The 24,955-nt window shown below is 52.5% G+C and overlaps 2 protein-coding genes and 1 long non-coding RNA gene across 3 annotated transcripts in view; 2 read left to right on the top strand and 1 right to left on the bottom strand.

Annotated features, from left to right (window-relative positions):
* GOLGA1 (golgin A1) overlaps window positions 1-13,261 on the top strand; it is a 46,190-nt gene extending 32,929 nt beyond the window's left edge. The window contains exons 16-23 of the mRNA XM_040631875.1: window positions 4,238-4,327; window positions 5,127-5,229; window positions 5,339-5,496; window positions 5,981-6,124; window positions 9,166-9,225; window positions 9,776-9,946; window positions 10,461-10,547; window positions 11,020-13,261. Coding sequence (XP_040487809.1) covers window positions 4,238-4,327; window positions 5,127-5,229; window positions 5,339-5,496; window positions 5,981-6,124; window positions 9,166-9,225; window positions 9,776-9,946; window positions 10,461-10,547; window positions 11,020-11,100 — 894 coding nt within the window. The 3' untranslated portion in view covers window positions 11,101-13,261. The remainder of the gene's footprint in view (window positions 1-4,237; window positions 4,328-5,126; window positions 5,230-5,338; window positions 5,497-5,980; window positions 6,125-9,165; window positions 9,226-9,775; window positions 9,947-10,460; window positions 10,548-11,019) is intronic.
* Window positions 13,262-14,341: 1,080 nt separating this feature from the next.
* On the bottom strand, window positions 14,342-21,338 carry ARPC5L (actin related protein 2/3 complex subunit 5 like). Its single transcript, XM_008698778.2, has 4 exons — window positions 21,067-21,338; window positions 16,974-17,046; window positions 15,892-16,068; window positions 14,342-14,887 (listed from the first exon to the last, which is right to left on the bottom strand). Exons 1-4 carry the CDS (start codon window positions 21,213-21,215, stop codon window positions 14,825-14,827), a joined length of 462 nt encoding a protein of 153 aa, XP_008697000.2. The 5' UTR covers window positions 21,216-21,338; the 3' UTR covers window positions 14,342-14,824.
* Window positions 21,339-21,399: 61 nt separating this feature from the next.
* Window positions 21,400-22,635, top strand: LOC121103100. The gene is made up of 2 exons (XR_005835249.1): window positions 21,400-22,076; window positions 22,445-22,635. It is a non-coding gene; the product is annotated as an uncharacterized LOC121103100 (long non-coding RNA).
* The last annotated feature ends 2,320 nt before the right edge of the window (window positions 22,636-24,955 follow it).

The following is a 24,955-nucleotide window of genomic DNA, read 5'->3' as shown; positions in this document are numbered from 1 at the left end:
ATTTATTTATTTTAGAGAGAAAGAGAGCAGGGGGAGGGGTAGAGGGAGAGAGAATCCTAAGCGGACTCCGTGCTGATCACAGAGCCTGACGCTGGGCGGCCTCAATCTCACAACCCTGAGATCATGACCTGAGTGGGAACCAAGAGTTGGACGCTTAACCGACTGAACCACCCAGGCCCTCTGAGACCAAAGCAATTATTGAAGTGATAATAGCTAAGAAGTTTCCAAACTGCTGAAAGCTGTGAAGTCACAGATACAGGTGTGAGGATTCTTACAAATCCGAACAGGGTAAATGTAATTTTTTAAATTTTTTAAAAAAGATTTATTGAGAGGGAGAGAGAGAGAGGATGAGCCAGGGGAGGGGCAGAGGGAGAAGCGGACTGTCCACCGGGCAGGGAGCCTGACGGGCTCCATCCCAGGAGTCCGGGATAGTGACCTGAGCTGAAGGCAGATGCTTAACCGACTGAACCACCCAGGCGCCCATTATTTTTTAATTTTTTTAAAAGCTTATTTACTTTGTTTTAGTAATGTTTCCCCAGTGTGGGGCTTGAACTCATGACCCCAGAGATCAAGAATCACATGCTCTTCCGACTGAGCCATCCAGGCGCCCCCAGGATAAATTTTAAAGTCTATACCCAGGGGCACCTGGGCGGCTCAGTCGTTAAGTGTCTGCCTTTGGCTCAGGGCGTGATCCCAGAGTCCTGGGATGGAGCCCCGCATTGGGCTCCCTGCTGGGAGCCTGCTTCCTCCTTTCCCCCTCCCCCTGCTTGTGTTCCCTCTCTCTCTGGCTGTCTCTCTGTCAAATAAATAAATAAAATCTTTAAAAATAAATAAAATAAAATCTATACCTAGACACAGCATGGTAGTAGAACTGTAAAAACCAATAAAACAAAAACAAGGAATTAGTCACCAACAGATTTGCACTAAAGGAAGTGCTAGAGCTCATCATTCAGGTGAAGGAAGATTCTAGATAGACACACTGAAGATGTGAGGCAGTAAGAAAGCATGAAGAGCAATGATCATTGCAGCTAATGTACACAAGAAGAGACAGAAAATCTGTCCTGCAGTGTGTCCATCACGGTCCAGTCAGGAGAAAGGAACCATACCAGTTATTTGAGTGAGAATTTATGTTCTCGTGTAAGGTTTTTAGTCCAGCACAGAAATAGTCATAAGCTATCACGAAGGTAGCCACTGCAACTAAGGGAACAAAGCAAAGGCGGAATTATTAATCTTAGGAATTAACACAAAGAGCCCCACAGATATGACACTCCGACCTCTGAGCCGGGGGGGCGCTGTCAGTGGGTGCTGGTGTGTGTCCGGGGAACAAGGCAGTGAATGGAGTCAGCCCCATGTCTTGAGAAAACCTGCCGCTTCAGGACGAAATTGCTGCTGCCCGGTGAAGCAGCGTCGCGCACAGAAACAGGAAGCTGACAGGAAGGAGCGAGTCTTCTGCTCTGTCCCCCTGCCTTCCAGGCTCCCTCGAGCTCCTCCTGTGGGCAGAGATTCACATAGAACCAGCTGGACGAGCAGAAATGGGGTTTGCAGAGTCTCAGGTGTAGCAGGGCAAAGCCGACTATAAAAGGGGGCGGGGCGCCTGGGTGGCTCAGTCGTTAAGTGTCTGCTTCGGCTTGGGTCGTGATCCCAGGTTCCTGGGATCGAGCCCCGCATCGAGCCCCGCGTCAGGCTCCCTGCTTGGCGGGAGGCCTGTTTCTCCCTCTCCCACTCCCCCTGCTGGTGTTCCCTCTCTCGCTGTGTCTCTCTCTCTGTCCAATAGATAAATAAAATCTTTTTAAAAAAAAAAAGAATATAAAAGGGGGACCAGGGTCGATAGGCAGTAACTTAACAATCAGCACACACAGGCTGTTAGGAAGTGTGGTTAATTTTCACCTGTTTGGGGAATGTTCTCAATATCTTGATTTCTAGTTTAGTACCATTATGGTCAGATAATGCACTAGCTGATTTCAGCTCTTTGATCTTCATTGAGGCTCGTTTTATGACCCAGCCTGTGGTCCGTCTCGGGGAATATTCAGGGCACCCCTGCTGTGAGGGGCAAGCATCCCATATGCACTCCTTAGATCAGGCTGGGTAAGAGTATTGTCCAGATCTTCTCTATGGTTTCTGATTTTTCTTTTTTGTCTTCTTGTTCCATCAGTTAGTAAGGGTAGTGTGCCGAATCTTCCAGCTATGATCATGGATTTGTCTCTCTCTCTCTCTCATTCTGCCCGTCTTTGCTTCAGGTATTGTGAAGCACTATTTTTAGGGGCATCCATCTTTAGAATTCCCTCAGGGAGGTTGTTCCCAGGTGCAGAGAGCTGCCGGAGGCGGGGAGCCCGGTGGCGCAGCCACGCTGAGCCGTGCCAGACGGCCTCGAATCCACAGCCCCAGGCGGGTGTGGCTCTGCGGCAGCAGCGAGGACTTCGGAGCCACGTGGACTCCGTTCCGCGTGCCGGCTGGCTCCTCACTGGCTGATTCTTGAGGGAATCTAGGTTCCTTTTTTCAACTGAACATATTCACCCTTGCCTTCAAGAGGATTAGCCTGAGGATCCGTGTGACCCTGAGGAAAAGTCCCGCGTGCAGTGCCTGGCAGGGAGGGGCTTTGAGTCTCTGGTTCCTGCCCTCACCTGCTTTCCTGGCTTTCACTCAGTCTGCCTGCCATCCTCTTAGACATCAGCTGTCAGATGATGTCTCCTCTCCCCTCCCCAGGAAAGGCTTCTGCCAACCCCCCCCCCCCCCAGAAGCAGGGTTTCAGAGCTGCTTCTCCTGCGGCAGTGGAGCCTCCCCTGGTGAGGGCCATTGTCTGGGGTCGGGCAAGGTCCCTCCTCTTGAATTCAGGCAGCTATTTTTCTCGTCTTTACTAGAGATGGACTCAAGGAAGGTCAGTTCTGACAACTCCACAGTAGGAGCCAGAATGCCCCTGGCCAGGAGGCTGGCCTCTCCCTCCATGAACCAACTTGTACCAGCATCAGTGGAAAGGGAGGTGTCGTAGGGCAGATAAGTAGCTCACAGAACCAGAAAGACTTGTCCGACCAGAACCAGGGGGGGCCTCAGGTCTCTTTTCTTCCTGCATCATGCTGTTTCCTGCCCTGTCAGTTACCAAACTCTTGGCCTTGCTTTTCTCCATGATGCAGACTGCGGCCTACAAATTGGCTGGACATCACCACAGCAGCTCCAAGCTGGTAACGTGCCAGCTTAGGAAAGAGAGCTTCTCCCCCTAGGCTTCACCATATAAAAAAGGATTCGGATATAAAAAGGGATTTTGATTGGCCCATCTGAGGTGACAGAGCCACCCCTTGGACAAGTCAGTTTGGCCAAGGGGCTCCAGTATTGTGATTGGCCAGGTCTGAATCACATTCTTATCCTTGTAGCCACAAAATGGACATATCATCATCACTGGCGGCCCTACCGGAACCACATGGAACTGCCAGGTGGAAGAGCAGTGACGAGGCTCTTACCCCAAAAATAGGGCAGTCCTGAGTAGGCTGGAAAAACAGATGTCCCTGACCAGAACAAAGGCACCTGAGAAGTCTGGGGACTGAGCAGTGAGCGTGCCATCTGTCGCAGGGAAGAGGACTGATGTGTTTGTCAGGAGATAGTTCTGTGCTCTTGGGAAGGCTGAGAAGGCAGCCCTGCTCAGCGTAGAAAATTTTCTGGGTGGTAGGAGTCTGACATCCAAAGGCTTGGCTCTGAGCTCAAACTGGCTTGAAACCTGGCTATCCCACTAGCTGTGGGACCTCAGGCACACTAACCTCTCAGAGCCTTTTTCTGTCCTATAAAATGAATAATTTTGCTGAGTCTGTGGCATTCTGTCCTATTACAATTCAGTAATTGCTTCTTATTTTTCCCGTAATTGGGTTGCTCCAGTCCACTAGTCCGTTCACGTGGGCCTGACGATCTTTCTTATTCTTCCGTGTTGATTTCATTAGACCAGCTCTTCTCTTCGAGTTCTCGGTCCCCTAACCATGGCCCAAGAACTGCCTGGTGTGCCCAGGGGATAACCGACCCTCCACGGTGTGCCCATCTGCAGAGTGCTCGGTGCGTTGCCCAGCAGGACAGTATCCCAGAGGGATACAGATGGCACTGCAGTGAGAGGGCAGCCCGGGAGCCTCGAGAAGCAGGAAGGACGTTAATTTGACCCTGTTAAGACCCTGTTCCCTCAGTGGGCTTCAGGTAGCATGCTGCGAAAAAGCTGTGAAATGAGTTTTGAGACCCAATCTCCTACCCGTTTTCTGGATTGTAGGAAGAATGGAGCCAAAGAGAAATTGTGAGCGTCGCCATGGCTCAAGCCCTAGACGAGGTGCGGAAGCAGAGGGAAGAGTTCCAGCAACAGGTAGGCCCCGCTTGACCCCGAGATGTGGGCCCCAGGGTGGGGTGTCCCAGCCTCAGGGAGGACCAGCCTGCCTCCCCGTGTGTCCAGGACAGGGGGTGCACCTAGGTCTCAGGAATGCCATCNNCTGAGTGATTCCCCTGAGGTCTCTAGGAAGGTGGGAGAAAAGTGTTACAAAGAAATCTTCTCCCCACAGGATAGGCCTTTTTTGATTTGTGATGGTCAGTTATTGTTCTAAATCTCCCCTGGGGAAAAGCCCCCATCCGAGTACCTACTGGGCTCTAATTCTGTGAAGGGGCCCCAAGATCGTAATCAGTTGAGCTGTCGGTGGGGAGGGTGGGAAGTGCCTTCCTTTTCAGAGAGACTCAACGTCAGGTCCCAGACCTGGTGGTTAATGGGCTCTAGGCCTTCAGTAAGTCCTTAACAAACGTGAGCCTCAGTTGCTCCTGAAAAGACTTTAGGATAATTACACCTTTTAGGAGGCATAACAAACATGTGACAAGGTCACGTGTATCAAATGCCAGGCGTGTGGCGGGCACTCAGGACCTGGAAGGCCGGGCCGAGCAGCCCCATGGCCGGTAGGCCCAGCATAGGCCAGGTGGGCAGCGAGGACAGTGGCTGCCGTGCAGGCCCTGGCCCCGTGTGTGTCCAGACGAGCAGAGCTTAGCTTCGGGGGTGTTCCAGGCTGTGGACTGCAGGGAGGGGTTCATGGGGGACCCTGGGTAGTGGAAAAGTGGAGATTCCTTTTGGGGGGTATAGGGTTACTTCTGCCAGCCTCGTCATCTGGGTCTTTCTGTCCAAGGCTTCTAACCTCACAGCTGTCCTAGAGGAGAAGGAGCAGACTCTGCAGGAGAAAACGGAAGTGATTCTCCAGAAAGAGCAGGAGATTTTCCAGCTGAAGAAAGGTGAGGAGTCTGCCCCCGCCGAGCCTTCTGACCTGCTCCCACCCGGTACCCCTGCCCGGAAGTGGCGTGGAGTCACCGGGCTGACGGTGCCCCCCTCTGCCTGGCCTAGGTCACGACTCGGCCCTGTCGCAAATGCACCAGCTGCAGAGTGAGCTGGAAGCCCTGCAGAGCCTGAGGGCAGAGGAGTCCGAGGCGGCTGCGAGAGACGGTGTGCTAAGGCTGCCCAGCCCGGAGCAGGGCTTGTCGCTGTCAGTGCCCGAGCCTCACGTAAGTCCCCAGCGGAGCCGCGGGCCGGCGTGGTGGCAGCAGTGTGTGCCTCGGCAGGACGCAGCCTTGAGGAGGCGGTGGGAAGACACGGGCGGGGGAAGGAGCTGAGGAAGATACAGCTGGCGCTCACGAGCTCCGGGGTGTCGGGCGGGTCGCTTCCCCGTGCTCAAGCTTCCTCTCTTTAAAGCGGGGGTGCTCAGCTGCCTAAGAGCTTGTGGGTGTCGCGGAGCCCATCAATGCGCACCACGTGTCAGGGTGTGAGAGCCCTTTCCTTCCAAGCGCGCTCGCTGCGTGCAACGCTGAGCGTCCCTCTGGAAGGCATTATCGGGGTCTGCGCGGCTCAGGTGTGGTTCCCGGCCAGCTGCCTGTTCAGGCTCACCGGTCCGCACCTTTGGAACCGATCTGGTCCCCTTCCCCATGGACCCGCCACTTAGCTTGACCATTACTTTGTCCTGGCTCTCAACTTGCTGCCGCCGGTCTGTAGGTAACCTCGAGGGCCACGCAGGACCCCGTGTACCAGCTTCCAGCCGCAGAGGGAATCCCAAATGGCGAGGTGGGGGTCATGGACCTGGGGCAGCTACAGAAGGAGAAACAGGACTTGGAGCAGCAGCTTGCGGAGAAAAATAAGGTGAGGGTGCTCTGTACCTCGACCGCTTATCTGCCTGCGCTTTCCCGGTATTTGTGCCTAAAACCGTTCGGGCCCTTCCTAGAGAGTTTTGCGGATGCCCCTGGGCACGTCTCAGGGGAGATCTCACCTCTTTGTCAGAGGCCTTCTTCCTGGATTTCCACCTGCGCGGCCTTCCTTTCACGCCTCCCTCCACGTGAAATCGTGTCGAGTGTTAGAGCTCGGGCAGTAGTGAGTTCAGATGTTCACGGCCACCTCTGCTGTCACCAGTGGGTCCTATTGGACCAGTCAGCTTACCTCTCACTTCCTTTCCACGGCCGTGAGTCACCCAGCGTCGCCTGTCTTCAGGTGGTTTTACGGGGGGAGGGGGTGTTGGGGGATGAAATGAAGCGTTCGTTTCGAAATGAAGCTGGCCTGTACATTTCTGGTATTTGGCAGCGGCTTAATAAATGTCATGATCGCACCCACCCCGCGGCCTCTGCACCTGCAGGTGCGGGGTCCGTCCGACCCTGGTTTCCAGGGGCCCTGGGAAGTCAAGCGTGCTGGCTGCTCATTGCTCTGGCCTCCGGAGTGTGTGCCTGAGGGTGTGTATTTTTTTAGATCTTTAACAAAAGGAAAAAGTGCTCATCTCTTTTCTCTTTCTTGCACACACACATTTAACCTTACTGTGAAATATAAAATATAGAAAAGCACACAAACACATGTGCCCCAGGGCCCAGCCCTCAGACCTCTCTAATGGCACTCAGTCCCTTGCTGCACGCTGCGGGCGTCCGCGTCCTTTTCACAAGCCCAGACGGCTCCCGGAACCCTAGATTGTCTCTGTACCTCCAGGGCAGTGTCTGAAACACATCTGAAACTCAGACCACCCGAAACCAAGCTTCAGACTCACCCCGCTGCTCAGCACCGGCTGCTGCCCTTTAGCTCAGTAAGCGTGAAAAGTAAAAATCTTGCTGTCGTTCTCAACCCTGGTGTCTCTTCCGCAAGTAACAGCCACACCGTTAGCCGGTCCTTTTGGTGCTCCTTTCAAGCTACACCCAAACTGAGCTGCTCCCCATCCCTACCATCGCCGCCACCCAGGGTCAGGTTATTATCGTCTCTCCCATACAGGCTGGTGTTGGGCTTCTAACTGGTTTCCCTGTCACCCCAGGGTTCCATCCGTCTGAAGACTTCCTCTCTGTATACAAGCCAAGTCCTTGCAGTGGCTCACAACGCCCTGTGTGGCCCCTTAGGACCGCTTTTACTGCACCCCCTCTGCTACCCCCAGCACTCCCTCTCAGTCACATTGACCTTGCCTTTCTGTGAATATCAAGGACCCTCCTGCCTCAGGGCCTTTGCACTTGCTGAGTCTTCTGCCTAGAAGATTCTTCCTGCAATTCCCTCATTTCCTTTATGGTGTCATTTTGTCAAAGAGGCCTCCCTGCTACCCTTGGCAGCCCTCACCACCAGAACCTCCTTTTCCCTTACCTTGCTCTTTCTCTCCACACCTCTTAATACATTCTGATGTACTAAATGTCTGGTGATTGACACTTTTCCTTCCTGAGAGCATTTTTCTTGTTTTGCTTATTGTTTTTCCCCAGGCTCCAGGTCAGTATCTGCTACATAGTAGGGACTCAGTCAGTATTTGTTAGATGAATTAATCCATGAGCCAAAAAGCTAGAAAATCAGGTAACATATCAAATGTACTTTCAGGGGATTGGCCAGCCTGGTGGTCAGCCAAGAGAATAACAGACTGAAACCACACGTTACCACTTATAAAATAGGGTGTGTCGGAGTCCATTTACTGTGCTCGACAGGAGCTGAGCCTCTGACAGAGCCATCTCATTCTGTGGAGACTGTGAACACACCCCTGGAGAAAGCAAAGCTGACCACCGCTTTAAAAATGGAGGCTCAGCCCCACTGAAAGACATGGGCATCCCCAAGACTTACCGTCACACTGAAAGTTAAAATTAAGGGGGCACCTGGTAAGCTCAGTTGGAGCATGCGACTCTTGATCTCGGGGTCATGAGTTCAAGCCCCACGTTGGGTGTAGAGCTTATTTTAAAAAAGAAAAAAAAAGAGGAAAACTGTGGAAACCTGTGGAAACTCTGATAAATGTAAAACACTATTCAAAAATTTAGCTGCCGGGGCGCCTGGGCGGCTCCGTCAGTTAAGTGTTTGCCTTCGGCTCAGGTCATGATCCCACGGTCCTGGAATCAAGTGCCTGGCTCCCTACTCAGCGGGGAGTCTGCTTCTCCCTCTCCCTCCCCCCCACTCGTGCGCTATTTCCCTCCCTCCCTCTCTCTCTCAAAAATAAAATCTTTAAAAAAAAAAAATTCTAGCTACTCAACCCAAGATTGGTGACATGGACTAGAAGTCCACAGGAAAAACTAATGCTGATGTTACAGTCATGATACTTGGGAGAAACTTCTTTTCAACCTCCTTTCCTGTATTGCTGGCTATACAGTAAATGCTTTCCTCGGGAAAACAGAGGTTAGCCCTTCTAGTGCTTACTGGAGTGTGTAATAAATTACACTTAAGGTTCAATACTAATTAAATTCACTGAAAGTAAATAAAAGAAACTGTAAGAATAGATAAATCTGGGACGGAACAACCGTGCTGTCTTACAGTGTTCAAAATAAGCATTGAAAATGATATTTCAGGAGAGCAGCGGTGCGGGGTCATGGCACATAAATAGAATTCTGAAGGACGAAGTGTACTGTCCAGAGGGGTTTCCAGCTGCGCTCCTTCCACAGGCAAGCGTGAGAAGCTGTCCTGAGGGCCGAGCCCCTGGGGGAGCCTGGGGCAGTCCTGGGGCCCAAGTGCTCCACAGGGAGTATGACAGTGCCCTTTGTGGGGCCCGGAGCAGAGCAGTGAGAAAGGGGGGAAGAGCCCCAAGCACGTAGGTGTGACAACACAAGCCTCTTGGGATACAGGGCAGGGTCTTAGAACAGGTGTCTGGGGCGCCCAAGGCAGTGGCTGGCTGTTCTGTTGTCCTTTGCTCCCTAATGACAGTGAAAAGTGCGTTTAACGAATGGCTTTTTGTGGGGGGCGGGGCTCTGTCTCAGACCATAAAGCAGATGCAGCAGAGGATGCTGGAACTCAAAAAGACTCTCCAGAAGGAACTGGTAAGTGCCCCTCTTCTGCCTCGTGCCCGATGATGCTTCCCCACCCCCTCCCACCCCCGTTGATTGCAAGAGGTTTCTGGAAAGCCAGATGTTGGCTGGTGGGACAGTGGCCCTGCCAGCTTGAACACGCCTCTGCAAAGTAGCTGTGTGACTTCGGGCGTGTGCCCTCCTTCCCCCAGCCCATTGGTGCTCGAGAAGTCAGTGACGCGATCTGTGCGCTGTGCGTGGACGGCAGAGGGTCGTGCCCAGGCCTAGGAGAGCAGCGCCTCTGCGGTGCTCCCTGCCCCAGAGGTGTCCTGACCGGGGTCAAAGAAATGTCTGAACTTCCCTGATGACCTCTCTCCTTCATCAGCGGCCACCCCACCTGGAGGGGCTGAGCCTTCTTCGGACACTAGAAGGCGCTCCCTTCACCCACGGGGCCGCTCTCGCTACCGTGTGCCAGGCTGGGAAAGGACGGCGGGTGGTCACGGCGCGGGCCGGGTGAGTGTCCCGGGGGATTTTCACACCTGTCTCGGGGGTTCAGTGTAGCCTCTTTCCATTGGGTTTTCAGAAAATCAGACCGGACAATGAGCTCTTTGAAGTCCGGGACAAGCCTGGCCCTGAGATACCAAACATGGCTCCTTCTGTCACGAATAACACCGACCTGACTGATGCCCGCGAGATCAACTTTGAATACCTTAAACACGTGGTTTTGAAATTCATGTCCTGTCGAGAATCTGAGGTAAAGGGCTCCTGAGTTGCCTTTTGGGTCCTGAGTGCCTGGCTCCTTTGTCCAAGCCTCGCGTGGCTTCCCCCCAAGTCCGTTGCTTTCTTCCTCTCCCACGTTCCGATCTGCCCACCAGTGTGGGCACCTGGTCGTTTCTCCAGCTGGCCCTGACCTGCTGACTGCAGCGAGCAGGGGGGCCGAGAAGGGGACTGGCCCCCTGGGAGGCCATGCTTGGGGGTGGGGGGACGCCGAGGCAGAGTCCAGGGACCTGAATCTGCCCCACATTCCTGCGTCTGCTGGAGAGCAGGGCAGCTGCTGCGTGGATGTCCTGGGGATCTCGCCAGTTCCCGAAGGAAAAGGGGGCAGGGGGAAGAACTGGTCATTGTCAGACCTGAGAAAGCCCTTCACTCTCCCCGTGGTCCTTGCTCACCAGTCGGGAGCAGACCCAGGAAGTACTGCCATTTAGACCCCCGACCACCCCGCTCCGCCACCACCAAAGCCCATGGCAGCAAAACTTCCTTTGTTTCAGGCTTTTCACCTTATAAAAGCTGTGTCAGTGTTGCTGAACTTCTCACAGGAGGAAGAGAACATGCTCAAAGAAACCCTGGAGTATAAGGTAGGTCGCCGGCCTGCCGTGGGCTCTTAGAAACTGGAGCCAGCCAGCCCAGCGTGGTGGTGGCGGGGAGCCCGCTTGCCCAGCTACGCGCCACCAACAGGCTCGTGCTTTCCCGGGCACTTTCACTGACGTCACTAACGTCAGCAGCCCCGGGTCTGGCCTGGCATCCAGACTTTTAAAAAAATAAAATATTCAGAAAGTACTTGCCGAAGGGATAGAAGAGAAAACAAATTTGAGGCAGAACTACCCACAGTTCCACCACGGGGTTCTCCTGCTCCGCGCACATACTTGGGATGGGCTCCTGCCCTGCAGACCGGTTACCGCACCCAGCGGCTTCACTGCGAGCTCACCGCGGGCGTGATGGGGTGTGGAGGGCCGCGGGGCGGCTCAGGGATGGGGCGGGGGGGCCATCAGCTTCCTCTGCACCTCATCCTGACGCTCATCTCAGGAGCCCTTTCTGTTTCAAACACAGATGTCATGGTTTGGGTCCAAGCCAGCCCCGAAGGGCAGCATCCGGCCGTCCATCTCCAACCCGCGGATACCGTGGACCTAGATGGAAGCACCGACAGGCGGAGCTCCACGCGATGACACTTTTTCTGTGAAAAGAACACTGACACGCCAGTCCGGGTGGGTTTTTAATCACTGTAACTGCAGTATTTTGTACAAGCGTCAAAACATTGTTTACAAGACTTAAGGCGCCCTTCCCGACAGACTGATCTGAACCTCAGGAGGCGGCTGACCCTGTGTCCTTGTGCTCCCCAAACGGGAGGGTCCTGGCACTACCCACATTTCCACAGTGCTGCTATAACCCCAGCTCTGGCCAGCGCCGTCCGCACCTGAGTCCCCTGAGCGGCCACGTGAGCACTTAAAGCTGAAGCCGGCAGCATCTGGCGGAGAGGCGCCCCCGATGCACCCCGTAGTGATGACGCTGGACGGAAGGACGGCCCCTTGAGGTGGGGTCCAGCAGGCCAGACCCACCTGCTTCGGCCACGCAGAGCCAGCTCACTGGGGTGGGCTTTCAGAAATTCCCCTTCCCGGTAGGCGTGTTTGGGTTCAGATGAGATAGAAGAGGCTTTTTAACCCTTCCTCTCAAGAAAACGTTATTTCACTGTTTCTCAAACCACCCAGAGCTTTAGATGTGCGCATCTTTACCGTACTCGGGGCCGGTGTGGATTCAAGAATATGCAACTTTCTGACAGTATCTCATTTTACTGAAGAAAACTAGCAGATATATAAAGATCCTTAGTACCAAATACACTCAATTGCCTTTTTAATGAATGTACTTGTCTTGGATAGGTTGCTGGTAAACCATTTTAAACTATTTTTTATAGCTAAAGTTCTTCACTATTATAAACATGTCTCTGTATTATAAAGTCCATTTAATTGGTGTTCTTAAAGGCAAATCGGAGCATCAAGAGGAAATTATTTCTAAGATTGGAATGCCTTTCCCTTTTTTAATTTCACTAGCATTCTATGGTCTCTGCTTGCCCCTGAAGCAGTGTTGGTATTTCATTTGCTCTGCTCTTAATTCTGTGTTGTAAGACTAAGCAAATGGTAACCACGCGTTTGCTACGGTTAAGGGCGGTCTGCTCCATGCAGGGGAAGCAGCAGCTGTCCCTCCCCATCCTTGACCAAAACACCGGAAGCCGTCTGCCTTCCATGTGGAGCCACCACCTCTCCCCCCACCCCTACCCCTGCATATTTAAGACAACACTACATTCAGATACATACGGCACGGCCGCAGTGCATGACAGCACGCCGATGGCTCTGGTAGGGACCGGTGAAAACTTGTTCTGTTATTAAGGAACGGGACCGTGCTTGCCCTCCATAAGCCACAGTATGGACTCAAAAGAGAGACTGTTACTTGATTCCATCTGATGCAAGTTTCACTGGTTCGATAAAAAGCTGAGTTAGTAACTGGAGCTCCTAAATTTCTTCCCGCTTAGCCAATGATGTAAAGTTACATTTCTCAAAAATGCGTAGGGTTAAAATATGTAAAATGTATCTCACAGGAAAACAAGCATTTGCAGAGTTAAATGTACTGCATTTCCAGAGCTGGGAGTACTGAGCCAGGGCAGCATCACCGTCATCCCAGCTAGGCCCCGTGCCACCCGAGCCACCCGAGCCACCCGAGCCACCCGTTCTCCGGTTACCTAGCCCCTCCCGTGGCTCCGCCCCGCAGATGGCCTTCCTTTGTTGAGAGTATTACTGTCCATTTATCTGGTGGGGACACAAGACAGGAGTTCCTTCTGTTCTGTAATTTTGGTAAGAGGTAGCTTTTCCAGCTGTTCCAGGAGAGAATCCCCACGGTCGGGTGGCTCAGGGCTTGCCAGCGGCCGCTGCGACAGCAACAGCGCGGTGGGAGCCCCGTCCCCGCTCCGCCGTGGCCTCTCCAGCCCTCCGGCTGGTCTCAGCCTGCCCCGCCCACAGCGAGTGGCTCACTCAGCCCGGACTTGCTTAGGGAGGACTCACTCTGAGTAGGCTTTCCTCCTGCATGTCGAATTCCCTTCAGCTTTAAGAGGAAGAGTGGAGTAAATATCCTGAGTGATTTGATGCACTTTGACTTGTATAAAACGTTCTGTGATAGTATGTACAGCCCTTTATATGAGCATTGGATTTGGATCTCTCTCCATGTTGTAAATAGGAATTATATTCTCTAAGACCGCTGTAGAAAATTCATTTGTGTCACTTTTTGATTAAAGCTCTTTAACCCAGATGCAACTACAGTGGGTTTTACTTGATAGTCTGGGGTGTCAGTATTTGACTAATGAAATGTAGTACTTTGTATCTCGTATTTAATACTCCAAGGCAAACTTCATGGACAGACCTTCCAGTTTGGTGATTAGAGATGTGGGGAGAGTGGCTCCTGGGCTGATGAGGGAGCAGAGATGGGGGGAGGGTGGCATGCCTGGAATGTGCTTCCCCCCTACGTTCCCCAGTGCATCTCTTCCATCTGGCTGTTCCTAAGTACATCCTTTTATGATAAACCAGTAACCTAGCAAGTACAAAAAAGGGGGACAAGGGAAGACAGCTCTAGAACGTTTGTCTTTCAGAAAGCACCCCCCCCCAGATTTAGGTAAATATATGTAATTTAATGAAGCCATCAGCCCAGTCCTACTTCCCAGGAATGGTGGGGGTTCTACAGAGGAATTGGAAGGCTTGTGTCACTTTGGTCAATGTCTTCTCTCCAAGGACCACATCAATGGGTCCTTTAACAGAATGCAAACTGCAGTTCCATGTGCTTAAAAGGTTAGAAAAACATCTTGCTCTTCAAAGCAGCTGGCTGTCAGTGTTATATGGAACAAAATGTTCTTTTTGTATCTATAGGCTGATGGTACCTGTTTCTGGCTTTTAATTCTTTAAAAAAAAAACTTGTCAGCATGTCAGTAAGGGTATTCCCACCACACAACCCCAGCCAGCGTCAGGAGATGGGGACCGGGCCCTTCTGAGGCTCACGCCCAAAAGATTCCGAGTGTAGTCACACAAACTAAAGACTTTTAAAGCCTAGATCAATTATTGAATGTTTGGCACTTTATTAAATAAGCTCCAAAAGTACATACAAATCAAAGGAGTAAAACCAATAAATAGTTATCTGGCAAACTCTCTCCACAGCAGCCAGCAGCACCGAGCCCAGGCCGGAGGTACTGTGGCAGAGAGAGGGCCGCGCTCGCCGCCCGCCCCCCGCCCCCCCACCGGGATCTGCTCCGCAGGGACGCGCCCACCCCCACATCAGTTTCTCATTCATTACCATCCCATTCGTTACTCACTTTACGTACATGAAACACACCGCAAAGTACATACTAATAAGCCAAGAGCTTTATTGATGCAGCAGGCACTTTACAATGAATCCAAGAGAGCCCGTCTTCTCTGCAGAGACGGGATGTCTGTACAAACCCTCAGAGTTTTACTACTTCAAAAAAACAAGCTCTCCCTTTTACCACAGCCCTTGGATCTGCGCCTGCCCAGATCGTCCCTCCCCCGTGCGAAACAGAGCACACAGGTGCGCCCGACCGACGCTGGCCAGCCACTCTGGCAGACAGTTACGACGTCAGTTCTGTGTTACTCGTGGACAAAGGCATAGACTATCAGATCCTGCAAAGGATTTAGGAAACAGACGAGTTCTCCCTCCACCTTGAAAATAAAATACACTTCAGCGGATGCATGTCCTGAAATAGTTTAGTTGGGAGTTCCTAGGAAGACGGTCCATTGTCAATCCCTTCTTCATCAGCCTGTGCATCCAAAATTCTTCTCAAGGTAACATGAGTCCTTGTATTTTTTTAAACAGTCTTTCTTGCTGTAAGAACTCTTATAATGGAGCCTAGTCCTCCTACTGCTAATGCCTGTGGGGGCAGGAAAAGGAAAGGAGTCAAATGAGACCCGGCTGGCCCAGGGGGAGCCCAGCTTGCCGGGGTACATGGGACCCGTCACAGCTGCCTCCCCAAGCCCTCCTTAGAAATGCCAATGGGGCTCAGCACCAGTCGCTTAAAGGGACCAAAGGACCTGGCCTCCACACCAGGCAGAGGGCTTGCTCAGTTCCTGAGTAGCACGGCCACCACCCCCTCTCTGAGCCCCGTTCACCTTCTGGCCGAGCAGGACAGAATGCCCAGCAACAGGACCAAAGGCCACCATCACAGCCAGCACCGAGGCTCCCCACGTGGCTGACCCCTCAAAACTCAACAGAGCCTTCTGGGAAGGACATGGTGTTCGTAGTCGCCTGGTCTCCGATAACGACGAGCAAGCTTCCCGCAGCTCTCCAGGGCAGGGGGACGGTGGCTAAATGAAATGCCTTGCTCTTGTAACGAGCTGAGCAGAGGGCAGCTCCCTGTGCTTCCGGTGGACGAAAGCCCTACTCAGCGAACATCCAGGTTTCTGCCACTGCCCCTCTGGCCTAGGGAGGCTGAGGCCCGGGCGGGAAGCCCTGACAGGTAGCCGGAGGGTTCAGCCTGCATTCCTGAGACACCCCCCCCCCCAAACCACCACCTTCACCAAGACAAAGCAGCTGCCACCACTGAGGCAAACCAAGTCTTATGAAGCCCCAGCCACAGGCACGCCTGCCTCCCTCCCACCTGGGACTCCGTGTCTCGCCATGCCACGTCACCTGCCCCATGACATGCCCAGCATCGGTCAGCAGCTAGAGCCACGACAACTACCAGAACCAGTGAACCCCTACCCAGTGCTTCCACGGGAGAAGTGACCAGACGTCCTAGGTTGTTTTAGGTGTAGCCCCTTACTCTCGAACGCCTAGCAGACTGGGCTGTTTGTTTCGGAAACTCGGGCCTGCTAATGTGAGCCCGGGGTGGGGGCGAGGCGCTGGGCCGCCTGCGGGGGCAGTGGGTTCACGTACCTTTTCGTGCCACTGGAGTAACACTGCGCTGCTGTTTTCTGTGGGCTTCTCGAACCCTTTATAAATGTACTTCATTAGCAAGTCAATGCCATTTCTGTCCAGCGACTGCACAGCCTGCTCGATTTCACTGCTTTTAAAGTTTGTAAGCACTTTCAGCACCACGCCCTGGGCTCGTTCCTGTAAAGGAGAGAGAAAGGGAGTGACACCCAGAGCCGGAGCCCAGGCACATCCACAGCCTCCAAGACAGCCACCACAGGCACAGACCGAGTGGTGAGAACGCTTCAGAAACACGGCCCAATTTCTCATTTGTCTGGGACGGTTACAAAGTTAAGTGGCCACTAAGTTATTCCAGTTCTTTGGGGGAGGGTAAGTGGTTTACCAGAGAGGGGCATCACTGATTTGAGGACACCTGCAAGGCCTCCCCAAGATCACAACTGTAGAGGTCTAGTTTCTTAACAGGTTTAAGAAAAGCTGCAGCTTCCCTCTGCATTCACCCCCATGACAGAGGGGCCGTTTCCATCCCCCTGAGAGGTGCAGCCACTGCTCACATCAAGATGCTGTTACAAGACAGCAAAACCCCAGCTTCAGAGAGAGCCCTTTCCTTGGAGCAAATTTTAGACAGCTTCCAGACAGTTGTGATGCAATAAAGCACGTATCTGCTCACCTTGTTTTTAAAAGGCAAGAAATCTTAAAAGCATTGAAAATCCTTATGCAAATAAAGCCTATTCAATAACCTTTAAAGCAGAAACACTGCTAAGTCCCATGTGGCAAAGCTAATTTATAGTTTTGCTAAGCAGCAAGGGCTGGGTCGACTTCTCACCCCATGAGGCCCTGGGGAAGCGTGAATGTTTCTTCGGGGAGCTTTTACTATAAACATTGACAGCTTTGATGGCAGGAGTGCCAGGAGGCTGCCATGGAAGCACTGCCCAGTGCCAGCTCGCTCCCTTAGTAAAGCCTCACCGAGGCTGACGCGAAACAGACGCTGTCTGGAGCCCCGGGGAGCGCACACTCAGCTGGACACACAGACCATCTCAGCCCCGGGCCGGCACCACCCAGCAAAGCTGCAGCGCCACCGCCTTTACCTTCACGGCTTGATTCTTGGTGTTGACGGGAGAGTTCCGCAAGGCTGCGTGGAACGCCCGAAGCATGTCCCCTGTGCATCACCACCGGTTAAGGATGGTTAGGCTCAAGCGTGTCCACGCTTTTATTAATGAACTCATTTCACAAACAGTTCGAGAGAGAAGAGTAAAATGACATCCACGTACCCCCCCGCCCCCCACTGCAGATTTCAGGTGAGGCCACAGCCCATCCAGAGCGCAGCCTGTAGCCCTCCCGAGCTGCGCCACGAGTAGAGGGCACCACTGCCAACTGTGCAAGGCCCTCCTGCCACCCCCAAAACACGTGTGGACACTCCGTCCCTCCCGCCCTGGAAGGCATGAGCAAAGCAAGTGCCCTCTCGGCGTGACCTGAATAGAAACACTGAGCTCACTTGCAATGGCTTGGTACTGGGCACCGTGTCTGCCCTGCTGGGTCCTCACAAGAGTGATGCGACACTAGCCCTCTCACCTTCTCATTCTCAAAAGGGAAGGACAAAGGCACAAATGCAGGTCTCCTAACTCTTAATCCAATGTTCTATCGATTCAACTGCTAAAGAAATTAAGATGTGCTAAAACGTCTATCTTCCAAGACCCACCCAGGTCTGTGACGTCCCAACAGCTACTAGGAGGGACAGTGATTAATCTAAAAGCTTTACCCCAAAATATGAGCCAATCCTCCCCACTCCCCTCAACCTCAGTTGCAATCCTGACACATTCTTTGCTGAGGTCTGAATCCACAGCACTCAAAAGAAAATGACAATCTGGGTTAGGTCCCCAAAGGTGACACCTATTTTAAACTGAATTACATCAGCCAACTTTCATTTCCTCATCTGAAACACTAGCTTCAGCCAAAAAGCTTCAAAAATAGAACATGGAATGGCTTCTGCCCAATCAGGTCTCCACTCCTGTTTGTGCGATACCTACGTGTGAACAGAGCCTCCAGAGCCCCCACCCGTAGTGTGGGCTCCATCTTGACCGTGCTGGGCCCCCACCACCCAGGGGCCACTCCTGCTGCGCTCCCCGACCCTGCTGGGCCCTGATCCACCTTCCGCAGTGGAGAGGCAGCCCACCCCCTGTATCTGCTAGCTTTGCAATCCCTCCTCCTCAGCCAGGCAAGGGCCGGTGTGGTAGCAAGCACTGATAACTTCCACCTTGGAACTGATTTGGCATCCCCGAGTAATAAGTACAGTCTTGGCAGCTTAGAAAGAAATGTAGGCCGGCGCTCTTTAACCAGCATGGCTGGCAAACAAAATCATTCAAGGGATGGACGGGGAAGGGCAGGGTAACTAGTCCACGGCGGCAAAAAGAGTCACGGCTTTAGTTACCTCTGTAGTGCCAATCTACCAAGCATTCGCCATAGGTGTTGATGGATACAGCGCCTTCAGCAGCTTGGGGAGATCTGGGGAGCAGGGAGTGCACCACATTTATCAAGCTGGCCTCTGTGCTCGGCTTACAGAATAGGCTGCGGAGGCTGGGGACCGCTGCCCCTCGTCTCTAGATCAGGGCTTCTCAACCACAGCACTATTAACATTTTAGACCACACGACTGATGTGAGGTCTGTCCCTGGCCTCCACCCACTAGGTCCCAGCAGCATTCCCCAAGTTGTGACAATCAAAATGTCTCCAAACAATGCCAAATTTCTTCAGGGGGAGGAGAGAGTGCAAAATTGTTCAAAACCACTGCTTTGGACAGATTCCTGCTCCTGAGGACCAGAAGGTTCTTCAGTGAGGAAGAAAAGGAACGAGTATTTTAAACTCCCTACAAGGTCTCAGGTGCTTCCACATGTCATCCCAATACTGCTAACAATGCTGTGACAAGAAGCATTATTCTCATTTGAAAGGCAATGAATTTGAGGCTCAGAGAAGGGAAATGACCTGCCCAAGGTCAAAAAGCTAAGCTGTCCAGCTGGCCTTCAAACCCAAGTATGCCCAACTCCAAAGGCAAGTTCTTTCTCCAATCCCCTGCTGTCACTCTACCCAAAGACCCACGCCACACGTCTAGGACACTCGCTGTGTGGCCAGCACTGTGAAGCCTCTGCAATGCTGTTGTGATGCTCCCATGGAACCTGTAAGGCCAGCGTGGTTCCCCTCCTGTTCACAGAACAGGATGCTGAGGTTCAGAGAGGGATGAAGTCACACAACTACTGCACGATAGAGTTGGGTCCGCGTGGATACACGGCTCATGTTCCAGTTCATCGGAGTGATCTCCTACCATGATCTGATGCCCTATACGGCACTAGGACAGGCCTTCCCCTACATTCCCCCACTCCAATCAATTAATCTCTATCCCGAATCCTCTGGCCTCTAAGACTCCTAAAAGCCTGTTCTACAGTTTAAATTCAGTGATCTAATGTAAGTCCAACACCTGGCACATGGTAGGGACTCAGTAAGTACCAGTTCCTGCCTCCTCCCTCCCTGGGCTCCACATTTGTCAGGATTTCAGTTCTCACTGCTAACCTCACTTTCCCCAATTCCAAGAGGTAGACTGTCTACAGTAACAAGGTTTCTGACACTGTCACTAGTGGAGAAACTGCCACCAACTGGATGTGCTAAACCTCGGCCTCTGAGCAGTCTCAAGGAACCTACCATTCGTCAGGGGGCGTACCAAGAGATGCCCTGCAACAAGCCCCTGTAGCACCAGAACTAAGACAGCAGATAACCAGACTTTGTTCTCCCCATCTGTGTGGATGGTCCTGGGCCGCAGGCCCGACCCTGGAGCCTTTCTGGTACTGCCTGCCCATAAGCCAGGTCCTACACCAGACTGCAGAATCAATCTTCCCTCATGAGAATCCTTCTCATGACCCCATTTCAGCAATGGGGTAAGCAGGGTGATCCTGATGGAGCAGGAAATACAAGTTTGAATCCCCACCTTTGAAAACACATTCCTATTCAAAGTCTGGTTTTTGTTTCAAAGGCACATTGGAGGAACACTGCAGGACTCCTCCCTAAGGTAGTCTATGGGCCTGACTTCCCAAGCTGAGTCAACTGATTAAACACCCAGAACCTGATTTATATACAGCATGAGCCTCCAACCCTGCCCTGGCAAGTGCGGGGGAGGGGCAGGCACTTCCTGTAACACCATTTGAATAAAGAAAAATCCTTCCTGTGAGAATAAGTCAGTTTCCTGTGCTCAAACTGCTAAGGGACCGAGCAGGCTGTGACAACCACCTCTATTTTTAATCTTGTTTTCTAAATGCTTGCTTTATGTGGCCACAAGAATAGTCATTTCCAGTCATGAGGCTCTACTTTCACATTTCACTTGATGCTGTCTGGTTTTTCTTAGCTCTCAACTACTAGTTTTTCCCTGCTTCCTGCACAAGAAGGCTATTTCGGGGAGGGAGCCAAAACTCACTTGTTGAACGTGGCTGAAACCATCAAGGTCCACAGCCCAGGGTGTTCATAGGAAACTGAGAACAGGTGGAAAAGAGTGGCATTAAGCTGGAGGGTCAGACGGATTCCGGGGTGGGAGGCACACAATCTCTGACCTCAGGGCCGACTAAGGCTGCAGCCTTCGGTCCCCCTTGGGTCCCTTCTACCCTTCAGCCATCCACCCACCTATCTTCGTGTGGTGCTGCAAGCTGGCCCAAGAGGACTGTGCCCGGGAGCCGCCTAGGCCGCTCAATTACTCAGCGGGGCTCACCTCGGCCCCTCCCGCCCATCTAGCTCGAGAATGGCCCCATTTCCTGCAAGGGAGGGATGGGGTGATGGGGAGCCCAAGGAACGGCCAGTCTGAGGGGATGAGGAGACAGAGGGGGAGGAAAGAGGGCAGGCCTCGCGGAGGAGTGAGGGGCCTGCGGGGCTGCAAGCGCGTCGGGCGTGCTTCTGGGGCTGGCGAGCCGGTGAGTCCACCAGGGGCTACCGGCCGCGCTGCTGAGGGAGGATCCGAGGGCCGGAGTCCGGGACAAGGAGAGTGGGGAGACCGAGTCAGAGGGAAGAGGGGGATACCCGCAGTAAGGGAACCTGGGCCGAGGGGAGCCGGATCGGAAGGGACTTGGGAGATGGACCTCAGGGGCCCCGGGGTGAGAGGAGTAGGGAAGCCGGCCTGAGGGGCGCCCGGCCACCGCGCTGGCTAAGGATATTGCCGCAGAAGGCCGTCCACCTCGCTAGGGTCCGGGCCTGGCTCGGCCGCCGCCGCCGCCGCCTCCTCTTGCTCGTCCACGAATTTGTTCTCGTCAAACTCATCGATGTCCACCCGACGGAAGCGCGAGGACAGTGTGTTCCGGGCCATGGCGGGGACTCGGCACCCGCTCAGCCGGCTCCGACCTCTGCTCTACCCGGCTCGGCACCCGCTCAGGCTCGGGGGCGGGAAGCGGCCGCCCGGCACCTCCTCCACCTCCTCCGCGCGCAGACGCCGCCGCCCGCCCACTTCCGGGCCACGCCGGAACCGGAAGTGCCTGTGGGCGGGAGGGGAGGGGCCTGGGGGGGAGTGGCTGGAAGCGCTGGGAATCCGCCTGGTAGTCACCCGGACAGCTCCCAGCCGGACTCTCATCTTCGGGGAACCTCACTCCTGCGGTCTGAGGACCGGGCACTCCGTCCCAGCGCAGGCCCAGCATCGTGGCCATCATAACTGCGCTCAGCTTCCCTTCTGAATCCAAGGAGTTCCTGGCCCTGGAAGGGGCCTGCGCGGACACAGCGGCGGACGCGGGGGGTCTTCGCTGCCTAGACTGTGCACGGGCCCCCAGAAGAAGGCTCCCGCCTCTGCCTGTCGAGTGCTGGGCAGACTTCTTTGAGAAAAAAACCTTCGAGCTGAGGCCTGAGTAGTTCTTATACCTCTAGGAGTGACGGAGGGGGTGGGGACCCTAATTCTCGGATCTTAGGAACCTTGAACTCCACCACAGAGCTCAGAGGAAGTTAGTTGTCTCTGCCTTGTACACAGTGACTCTATTGTTAACAGACTGGGAGCCTTTAAAGACGTTTAAAGTGTATCCAAAGTGCTGACAAGACAAAACATTTGGACTTGGCCCCGCGAGTGTAGTGGTCACCTGGGCCTGGCTGGTAGGGGATGGGGAGAGGAAGATGACCCTGTGGTCACCATCCTGACGGGAAGGGCGAGGTCCTGGGGGCTGAGAAGTCAGTCCTGGCTGGAGAGGTATATCCTGGTGGGAAGCGGAATCCCCAGAGTATATGATATGGAGAAAGATGGGAGTGGGGGGACTAAGGGCAGAGTCAAGGACGACTCTGGTGCCAGAATTGAGTGCCTGGGCAGTTACTTGAGGGATTCTGTTAATAGGCCTTAACCTTAGATTAAATTGGGTCTTTGTTTTCATATAATTGTACTTTTTTTTTTTTTTTAAGATTTTGTTTTTAAGTAATCTATACCCCCAACGTGGGGCTGGAACTTACAACCCCAAGATCAAGAGTCACATGGTCTACTGACAGAGCCAGCCAGGTGCCCCTAATTGTACTTTGACCTTTTTTTTTTTTTTTTTTAAGATTTCTTATTTATTTATGTGACAGAAAGACAGCCAGCGAGAGAGGGAACACAGCAGGGGAGTGGGAGAGGAAGAAGCAGGCTGCCAGCGGAGGAACCCGATGTGGGACTCGATCCAGGAACGCCGGGATCACGCCCTGAGCCGAAGGCAGATGCTTAACGGCTGCACTACCCAGGCGCCCCTGTACTTTGACCTTTAATAAAGTTTAATAGTTAATGAAATGTGACTCGTTTTTATTGTGTCAAATACTTTTCATTGAATTGTGTCTACAGATAAAAAAAATTATTGCCAGGTTATGATGCTACCTAACCTCGGGTGCTAAAGATACAGACTCTTATGCTGGTAAGCAGGTGCTGAATAAAAGTCTCTGGGATCCTGGAAACAGGCAAAGCCCACCTGCCTTTCAGCTCCATTTCTTGAAAGAAATCTTTGTGACCCAGGAAGGCCACAAGACAGCAGAAATTCATATCTCCAGAACTTCCTGGTCAGAAGGAACTTTAAACCAGAAATGCCCATTTTACAAGTAAGGAAATAGCCCGTTCTGGTGAATGAAATAATGACCCTGCTTATGACTGTGGATCTCCCAGTCATGGAGGCAGAATTTTAGAAGTCTATGTCAGGGATGACTGCATGCTGAGGGTATAAAAAAAACCACGCAGTGCCTGGCAGTACCTTAGATAAAGTGGTCAAGAGAGATGTCCCTGAGGCGGTGACACTGGTCAAGGACCTGAAAGAAGTGAAGGAGGGAGCCACGCAAAGGCCCAGACACAGGGAAGACTTGGTATATTCCAGAAACATAAAGGTCATACTGGAGTGCAAAGGTGAGGAGATGAGGGGCGCCTGGGTGGCACAGCGGTTGAGCGTCTGCCTTCGGCTCAGGGCGTGATCCCGGCGTTATGGGATCGAGCCCCGCATCGGGCTCCTCCGCTATGAGCCTGCTTCTTCCTCTCCCACTCCCCCTGCTTGTGTTACCTCTCTCGCTGGCTGTCTCTATCTCTGATGAATAAATAAAAATAAAATCTTTAAAAAAAAAGTGAGAAGAGATGAGATGGAAGTGGGGAGTTGAGGGACTGCTGTAGGCTGAGGAAAGGATGTGGTCTACCTCATGGGACAACACTGGAAATTCTAGGCAGTGACATGAGCTGACTTAAGTTTGAAAAGGGTCCCTTTAACAGCTGTCTTGAGAATACATGGGAATAAGAGCTAATAGCAGAGAGGTGATTTAAAAGGTGACACCAGGAATGTCTGGGTGGCTCAGTAGATTAAGCGGCTGCCTTCGGGTCAGGTCATGGTCCCAGCGTCCTGGGATCAAGTCCCACATCGGGCTCCTAGCTCAGCGGGGAGCCTGCTTCTCCCTCTGCCTGCTGCTCCCCCTGCTTCTGCTCTCTCTCTCTCTCTGACAAATAAATAAAATCTTAAAAAAATAAAAGGTGACACCAACAGTCTAGTGACAGGCAATGGTAGCTTAGGCCAGGCAGTTGTCATTAAGAGTGGTGGGAAGATGTTGGGTTATTTTGAAAGTAGAGGCTGCAGAATTTGCTGGTTTGTTGGATGTGGCATTGTAAGAGAAACGGGAGTCACAGATAACTTCCAAGTTCAGAAAGATGTGCACAATCATTAGCTCTAAGAGAACTATAAGCATTTGGAAAATATGACAGCAAAGTCCCTGTGCACCAGTTAACTTCCTTTTAAGATTAATCCATGCCAAGATTGCCCTCTGTCTGCCCTCTCTTCCCCATACCCACCCACGTCTTGGAAGCCTGTCTCACCGTGGTCCGTGGCAAGGCTCATTAATTCATTGATCCAACAAGCATCCATGTGTTGGGCCTGGAGACTAGATAAACCAAATCAGGTGTCAGCCATGGTTCTATCAGGAAACTTCCAGGCTGGCTGTGGAGACAGACACATAAACATTTAACTCAGGATATATGGGGCTAAAGAGAAGATTGCACAGAAAACTTAGAACAGGGGCACTTGGCTGGCTCAGTCGAAAGAGCACTACTCTTGATCTCAGGGTCCCTCAAGCCCCATGATGGATGCAGAGATTACTATAAACAAACAAACACAAACAAACGACAACAAAACAAAAACAAAGTTTGGGACAAAAGGGAGATAGTATCCCAATTTAGTCCAATGGGCTGAGGCACATTAACAGAACCCCATAAAGGAATGGAAGAAGGCTTCCTCAAACTTGACAGCAACAAGGGGCAACCTGGCTTTAACTAATGCTCTGAGAGGTGTTGGTGCATCTTTGTTAACAACAGTGGGTGGCACTAGAGTGATTCTTGCTTGCTGGTTGAGGCAACAATGAAACTGCCCAGTGAGAAAGCCTGCTTTGTGAATTCTCCTTTAACTTTTAGGGCCCAACTTAAGTGCTCATTCCACTGGGTACATTAATACCAATGATATTTTGAGTGACTGTTATACATTAGATCTTGTGCTGAGAGTTTTCCATGTTCCTAATCCTCAAAAATACCCATTTCGCAGGTGAAAAAACTGAGACTCAGAGAGGGGAAGGTATCTAAGAGTCTTAGCG

Source organism: Ursus maritimus, unplaced genomic scaffold (genome assembly GCF_017311325.1).
Source record: "Ursus maritimus isolate PB19 unplaced genomic scaffold, ASM1731132v1 scaffold_17, whole genome shotgun sequence".
NCBI classification, from domain to species: domain Eukaryota; kingdom Metazoa; phylum Chordata; class Mammalia; order Carnivora; family Ursidae; genus Ursus; species Ursus maritimus.
The sequence above is the reverse complement of the archived record's forward strand: the minus strand, read 5'-3'. Positions and strand labels throughout refer to the sequence as shown.